The 8,315-nt window shown below is 49.3% G+C and overlaps 1 protein-coding gene across 1 annotated transcript; it reads right to left on the bottom strand.

Annotated features, from left to right (window-relative positions):
- Positions 1-2,482: 2,482 nt before the first annotated feature.
- Positions 2,483-7,299, bottom strand: LOC117090234 (doublesex- and mab-3-related transcription factor C1). The gene is made up of 6 exons (XM_033222321.1): positions 6,125-7,299; positions 5,767-5,825; positions 5,319-5,452; positions 4,361-4,421; positions 4,029-4,176; positions 2,483-3,045 (listed from the first exon to the last, which is right to left on the bottom strand). The coding sequence occupies exons 1-6, from the start codon at positions 6,186-6,188 to the stop codon at positions 2,933-2,935; spliced, it is 579 nt and encodes a 192-aa protein (XP_033078212.1). The 5' UTR covers positions 6,189-7,299; the 3' UTR covers positions 2,483-2,932.
- Positions 7,300-8,315: the final 1,016 nt, after the last annotated feature.

The raw sequence follows: 8,315 nt of genomic DNA, 5'->3' as shown, positions 1-8,315 counted from the left end.
AATGGTTTTGACTGTTCATTCCGCTCAATATTTGTCCCAGATCTTTCCATTTTTAACTTTAAAAATAGCACTTTCCCACACATTTTAGGCTGTTCTTGGTCAGAAACCAGCAGTAGCCGCCCTTTATGACCCTGCAGTGTTAGTGGAACCTACTTTGGAAAAGCTGTCTTTCTGGGCAAGGGTTGAAAGTGGCAGAGTGCTGCAGCTGGCTCTTAGCAGAACATCAGAGACAACCATACGATTTTCAAGAATTTCGTGAGCCAGTTGTTAAATACAGCCATTATTAAAAACTACATTATATAAACTAAAAATCAGATCAATTATATTGAAAACAAACATAATATATGCTAAAAAAAAATCAATCCCTAATTATTTTTCTACTTTGTACTGTTATCTGTGTTCTCATGGTTATTTACATTTATGGTATCCAAATGGTAAAAATATCTCTTCCCAACTCTGCATTCACTGATACCACTTTGATATCTGCATTCAGCAAGTGCAACAACCCAGGGCATTTCCCCCAACCTTCCTTCCCCCTGAGAGCCAGTTGCTAAACCTGTACCTGCACACTAATGTTTGAAATTGATCCACTCTACAGAAGCTCTGATGTGATGGGTATGCTCAGATCTAACCAATGCTGTTACATGACATACACGAGTCAAGACATAACTCACAGTGCTCTATACAGTGATGTTTTAAATCTATGAACTGGGGTAGTACACAGCTAAGGGAAGTACATGAAAAAGGTTTGATATTTAACATTCACAAAGATGTCCTTAGATGCAAAAAATACACCGTTATGAGACTTTTGAAAAAGTGTGTGTGTGTATGGGTGGAGGGGGGGGCATCAGGAAAATAAAAGGGCACAGGGAAAAGGGCCTCACTCCTTCCCCTGATGCCCATCACTTTATTTCTGTTTTTCCTCCCTCTTCTCATGCCACATCCTTTAACCAAAATACACCTCCTCTTTTACCCAAGTCAACTGTGGGACTGTGGTGTGCCTAGGACACAATTTCATAGCAGGATCTTAGTCCTCTTCCAGGTACTACCGCTTCATTCCTCCAGAAATATGTGGACTTGTTCATCCATCACTAGGAAAGGAGGGGCTTTGGGATCATTTGTTCGAGTAACAAATCAGGAAGGAAGGAAGGTATGAGATGGACTTCAGTCTAGTCTTGCTCCAAGTCTGAGTGACTTTGCACGTTTGTTTCTCTGCCATCAGATCAAGAATGTAAGAATCCTGACTTCTCGGGGTCTCAAAAAAGAAAGGACAAGTTGTAATTGGATGTCATCCGAATCAATCGTCTTGGGTAAAGTACTGGGAGGGAAGAAAGGAGGGAGCTAATAGCATGGAAAAGGGCCCATATCCAGGCATGTCCAGTTGAGCTTTCTTTCTGCCTGGTGGGGGTCTCCAGGTCTTCATTCGTTTAGAATATCAGCAGAGGACTGGGAAACCACTGCAGGTAAGAAAGATCTGATCGATTACTACATATTGTTACCTTGAGTAAGAAATAAAGGGACTCTTTGGAAAAACCCTCTGACTGATGTTTGTTGCTTTGAGTTTTGGGCCTTTTATTCAATGCTTTATTAAAAATCGAACTACTAGCTGATTCAGGGCCTGGTAAAGACAAGGGAGAGTTCGCTGATCTTTGGCTAAAAATTTCCCCCAAACCACTTTTGCAAGTCACTGTCATTCTTTGAGTGTGTTTCCTCATAGGCAAAATGGCAATAATAATGCTTAACTTGCAAAGTTGCCATGAGGCTGTATGTGCTTAGTGCGGTGAGCGCAAAATAAATAAAAGGTAGCGATGCTTCCTCACATTTCATGGGTCCTTCAAAAATAGGGTCTGAGTCTAATTCATTTCCCCAGTTTGATTCTTCTTGTCCTGAGTGGCCTCAGTTTCCTCCACTGTAAAATTCACATTGGTCTAGAATAAAACCGGCATTTCCACTGGGCAAAACTGTCCTTCATGGAAGTTTGGTTTGGCCCAGATATAGGGCTTAAAGAAGAAACCCGAGCCAATGCTTACAAGTTGAGTGATTTTATATAGAAATCTAGAATTCCATCTTCTCTTGAAAACCCAGCCAATTTGGCTACCATGAGTCGCTATCCCTGCATGGCAACAATTGCCTAGAGCCAAGCAGCAGCTGCCCGCTTATGTAGAGCATACACTGTCAGTTTGGCCAGAGCCCATCGGGCCTGCTCTACTCATTTACATGATCTCCTTGATCCTACAGACATTGCCACTTATGACCCTCTGGGCAACTGGAAACAGTCTATGCCGGGCAGAGGGTAGGTACTTAATTGCTCAGTGAGTAAATACCTTTCTCTTTTTCCTCTACCATTTTCTTATCTAGCCATGCTAGGAAATCCCAGTTATCGGATAAGGTGATTCTCACTTGGAAACATGAATTGAACAAATCGGTTAGAGTCGGGATAGTCTGGGTTATACTGTGGTAACAAACAACCCGTATATCACAGTGCCTTATAACAACAAGGGTTTATTATTTGTTCACATACATAAACCTAGACACAAAGCGAAAACATCTTCATGTTTCCACAAGCATGGGTACACACATGAGAGTGCTCAGGTATGTCAGCAATCACAAGACGTATAAAAACTCTGGCAAATGAACCCACACAGAATCCCACTGAGAGACTGATCAACTTAGATTGCACAATCCTGTCTTTATGAAACAGAAAAAGGCCCCGCATCCAAAAGAGTAAGGGATAGAGGTACAAGAATATCCACCTTCAGTCAAGGAATTGCCCCATATAATAAAAAGCTTATAAAACACCTGAAGGCTTAAAAAAAAAAAAAAAAAAAAAAAAAAAAAAGATGTTAAGCGTTTTGGACGTTAACCATTTTGCACTTTCAGAAACTGGATACCAAATAGGCAGTGCTCCGTTGAGGCCTCCTCCCCTGGGTTCCTAGCTCAAGAGGGAGATGCATCCCAGATGTCCAATAGGCAGCGAGATGGAGCTGGCTGGCCTGGGGCGGAGAGAGGGGCTGGGAGGCTGGAATCCTTTATCTCCAGCAGGAGCTGTGGACAGAAAGGAAGGGGCCAGAGCCAGGTCACATCCACATCCCCTTTCAGATCTACTCCTTTTATGTGTCCTGCCCAACCAAAGATTTGTCACCTGGCTTGTTGCATAGACCTCTTCCTCTCTGATTTCCCCATCTCCCATCTTGCCTCCCCCAATCCTTCCATCAAAGCCACCACAAGTCTTTTTGTCAAGCTCGGGGTCTGTGAAATTGTTCTCCCTAGCTCAGAAAACGTTCCCTGGCTCCTCACTACCCACAGTTGCTGGTCCAGCCTCCTAAGCCTGACCTGTCAGACCTCTGTGATTGGTACCCTCTCCAGCCTCATCCCTTTCTGTTCCAGCAGTCCCTCCAGGGGTGTTTCTTCACTGACACACCATGCTCCATTCACCATTTTGATCTGGGAACGCCTAGCCTTCCCTCCCAGCCTCCCCAGTTGTTTATCCTCCTCGGAGCTCCTCCAGCCCCTCCTCTCTGGGCACATCGTTAAAATTTGACCACAAAACACAGCTTGCCAGGGCATCCAGGCTCCACATCTAGACTGGAAGCTCTCGGAAGGCAGAGACCAGACCTCCTTCCAGACCAAGCCCTTTATCACCTCTGTATGTCCTCCCCAGACCACAGTAGGCCACAGGGGGCTGAGCATAGACCCTGGGCTGAAAGTCAAGAGGGCCGGTTCTTCCACTTGATATGCTGCATGCATATCAGAGAGGGCAAGTCCCTGCCACTCTCAGGGCCTGAACTTCCTTCTTTCTTGACATCAGGGCACTGAACGCTTGCTGTTGCGCACAAAGCTCAATAAACCGAAGAGTCACTAAACAGCACTCAACTACCATCTCGGGAGTCATACTGAGGAGTTTGGGTGCCTGGCCCCGAGGAGATTCAACTTACTGACTCTGATTTTTCAGCTAGAACCTGCTTACCACAACGACCCCCATTCCCCAGCTATCCCACCCTGTGTTCTCCTTTCAGGGAGCAGGCTACCTGGTGGGTTGCAAGGCTGGTGCAGGGAGATGGAGTCAGGAGGGACCTGGGCAGAGTTTCTCAGAGTCAGCAGAGCCTCAGCGGCCTCCAGTTTCCGCTGCCACTCTGAGTGGGCAGAAACCAAAGCCTGGTCAGAGATTTTGGGGACCTGCAAAGGAAAGTGCGTGAGAGAATAGGCACTGGGAAACTACACCTCTTCCCAATACGACAGGTGCCCCTTCAGCCCCGTGTTCCCTCAACCTCCTCCCCAACCCCCACCAAGGCCTTCTGCTCTTCCCATCCACTAAACTCCATCCCTCCCAGGGTTCTGGACCCCACTACTTTCCCAGGACCTGTGGCTGCAGTAGAAGAGGGTCAAGGGTGGCACAGGGCTGGAGGACCAGAGTTGAGCATCTAGAAACAAGGAAAGGAGAGGCCAGGGGATTAAATCCACTGACGGACACATAGTATCCGTAGACAGAAAGAGGGGCAGGATTTTGCAATATCTGGATGTGGGAATCCCAATGCCTGCTCGACCACTAGTCATTGCGGCTGGGGCAAGTCCCTTCTCCTGCTTGGCCAGGTTTCTTTTCCATACCTCTTTTTCCTGACAGGGATGCTTATTCCTACCAGCTCTTTCCTCCCAGGGCAATGGTGAAAATCACAGGAAATTACAGGTGTCCGTGTTTTAATTTGCAAAGCACCTGGAGAGATGCCATTACTGTCCCTGTTCAAGGACTGGTTCTCACTTCCATATTGCCCAGTCCCCATGGGTCTTGAAGGACAAGCATGGCTCGTCTCCAGGAAGCTTTCTCTAATGGCCTCTGGACTTTGCCCTGGGCCTCTGTGGCCCTCACCAGCATGGACCCCACCTTTCAGCAGGACCTTCTATCCCATCCACCTGTTTCATGTGGAATAACAACCCCCATTTGTTGAAGCCCTACTATGTGGCAGGCCTTGTGCCAGTTCTCTTTTCAATGCTATGGGTATAGAATATTGTCCTCAGTACATCCATAGGGAAATGGAGGTTCAGACACATAAAGTCACTTGTCCAAAGTCTCACAAATAGAAAATAGCAAAGCTAGGAGAGCCCTGTCCTCTCCCGTTAGTATTACATGCTGCCTTGTCCTCCTCCTTCTTCTCCTCCTCCTTCTCTTCCTCCTCCTCCTCCTCCACCTCCTCTTACTCCTCCCCTCTCCCCCCGCCACTTCCTCCTCCTCCTCCCGCTCTTCCTCTTCCATCTCCCATGGCATCAAGCACAAGGTTAGGCACACAAGACATAACCTGCTCCATGGTCCTCACTCTACTCACATGCTGGGCAGGGCAGGGGCCCTGTGGGGATCTCCAGAAGGAGAAACCAGTTGCTGCTCCAAGGTCACTGGAGTACAAGGCAGAGACAAAGATTCTGGGGCCTGGCCAAGCAGCAGAGCCCCTTGGGAGCTCCCCTGCAGGGGCAGAGAGCACAGGTTGCAGTCAGGTACCAGGCCGGCCATGCAGAGAGGAGGTGTGGACATCTTTTGGGATGAGGATAGGAGCCTAGAATGTCAGAGCTCTGAAGACCTTGAAGACCAGCCAGTCTTACCTTTTATTTTGCAACTGGGGAAACTGAGGCCCAGGGAGGAGAAGTGATTTTTCCCAAGGTCACATGGTGAGCTGGTGATAGGATTGGAGATGATACCCATATCCTTGGGACACAGTGAAAGATGTCTGGACAGTGGCTGGGTGGGAGCCTGCCCGACTGGTTATTGACTCTCCTTACCTCCTCAGAGGCTGTGAAGATGTGGGTCTCGGGCTGCAGCATGCTGTTCTCCTTCCCAGCTGTGAAAGACCAGGAACAGCTTTGATGAGTCTTTCCCCCAACCCCACCCCACTTCACCCCACATCCAGTCTCAGGTCTCATCTCACCAAGGAGCTCTTCAGTTCCCTTGTCCCCCAGCTCTCTCCTTCCTACAAACACTCGGTAGGTAACATTGATGACATTTTGCACCTGGGCAAACTAAGGTCCGGGAAGCAACTTGCCCCAGGTCACACTGCAATTCTGTGACAGGACTGGTGACAGAACTACTCATGCTTCCTCCACCCAAACTCTGGCTCCCTCCCTGGCCAGAAACACTCACTGAGGACTCCTGCTCTGATGGTCAAATTCCTGACACGGATGGGAGCTTTGGGAGGGGCAGCCATACTCCTTATTGGTCCTTGAGCCAGATGTCTCTTTGGCCGTTCCCGCTGCTCCCTCTTCAAGGCACTCACAGCAGGCAAGACCCTGAGGTGCTCTCTGAAGTAAAGGATTGCAGGGCTAAGGTTAGTCCCATTTAGAGAAGGTCTGGGCCCTCCCCATCTCAGACACCATACTCATGAGAAGAGGGCACAATTGTGACACTCGCAGGCCTGGAAGAGGCAGAAATGCTTGTGGCCGCTGATTTGGGCAGTAATACCATGGTCGTGGCAGCGGTCACAGCAACCTATAGCTCTTCTGGGGCCAAGTTCAGTCCCCCATGGGGCTCCAGTCTCACGCTGTGCATTCGGAGTCAGAGGGGCAGCAGGGTGCAGCAGGTATTTATTTGGGATCCATGCTTCTAGGGTCAGGAGTGGAGGTCAGAATGGCCACATGATCCCCTACCCCCAGCGTACTTCCTCTGCCCTTGGAAAACCCTATCTGAGGTGGCTGAATGCTCCTTCTCCATCCTTCTCACCGCTGGAATCAGATTGGCTTCCCTCCCCTTCTTCTCCCACGGTTTTCACCAATCTTCACTGCGACCTCCTTGCTCATGTTGCCTCTTTCCCAGAAGCCCCAATCACACATGGCCCCTTCCCGAGAGACTCTTGGCAAGGATCCCATACCCATTCAATGCAGTCATTATTCTCCTTACTTACCATCACTTCACCACAGACCCCACTTTCAGGCATGCACATGCACTCCCGTGCCCTCTTCCACCATTACTACACCCCCTTCTTGGGTATCATCCTGCACTCTGCCAAACCCAGGTATTATTCCCGGCATCCACTTCAACAATTCTCTTCCGAGCCTCCTGCATTCATTCACTCCCCACACAGGATTTTGTGCCCCCAGCACTCAATTCCATTGTCAGTCTCTTCTATGCCCTATATTCAATTTTCCCCTCACATTTCGTGCTGATTCATGCTGATTTTTTTTCCTGTACCCCATCTTACACTTAATTATTCCCTTGCTCCCCCTTTGAACTGATTTCCCTCTTGTATCCCATGAAATCGTATTGTTCTCCTGGATCCCTGGCCCTCTTTCAATTATTAATTTCATTCATCCCTTCATGCACCCCCTTGATGATTCTTCTTTTGAGACGGAGTTTCGCTCTTGTTACCCAGGCTGGAGTGCAATGGCGTGATCTCGGCTCACTGCAACCTCTGCCTCCCGGGTTCAAGTGATTCTCCTGCCTCGTCCTCCCGAGTAGCTGGGACTACAGGTGCCTGCCACCACGCCTGGCTAATTTTTTGTATATTTTAATAGAGACGGGATTTCACCATGTTGGCCAGGCTGATCCACCCGCCTCGGCCTCCCAAGGTGCTGGGATTACAGGCATGAGCCACCCGGCCCGGCCGATTCTCTTGATTCTTCATTCAGAAGGTACCTGTTGAGCCTCCTATGAAGTGTCAGGTTCTGATCTAGCCAATAGGAAACTCCTCAGTGCAGTAGTGTTTCTCTTGGACTGACACACCTTTCCTGCTTTCATGCAAACCCACACATTCCCTCCACAGTCTCCCCCAAATCTTCCATATTCCTCTCCACACTTCAACAATTTTTCTGGAGCACACCATCTCCCCCCACCCCACCCCACCCCGCACCACACACACAGTCCCACCACCCTGGAGTGCACCACTTCCTCAGGAAGCCCAATCATCCACTCCCTCCCGGACCTCTGAATCAAAAGTAGTCCCATGAGCCCTGCCTCACTGGCCAAAGGCCAGGGCTTAAGGGGCTGGGGCAAGGAGTCCTCCCAAAAGGGATTCCGGGAGAGCTGAGGGCGCGATGGGACATCAGGAGCAGATGGGAGTTCCCTGCTGAGGTAGCAGAGAGGGGAAGGGGTTGGGAATCTGGCTCAGGAGGGTGGGAGGAAATAAGAGGCGTGGAGAACGAGGGCCTACTTCTCACGTCAGCCTGTGGTTGCCCCAGCCTCCAGCAAGTCAGAACCAGTCAGAGCGTCTGAGGGAAGATCCAGCTGCTGCTTCCCTTCCCGCCCTTGCCACAAAGACCAATGAGCTCTTGAGCTGCCTTCAACCTCCCGCCGCTGTGGCTGGCGACCAATGAACCTCGAGATCTCTTGAGGCTCACGT

Source organism: Trachypithecus francoisi, unplaced genomic scaffold (assembly GCF_009764315.1).
Source record: "Trachypithecus francoisi isolate TF-2019V2 unplaced genomic scaffold, Tfra_2.0 Contig00980, whole genome shotgun sequence".
Taxonomy (NCBI): Eukaryota; Metazoa; Chordata; class Mammalia; order Primates; family Cercopithecidae; genus Trachypithecus; species Trachypithecus francoisi.
This window is presented reverse-complemented; position numbering and strand designations above follow the sequence as displayed.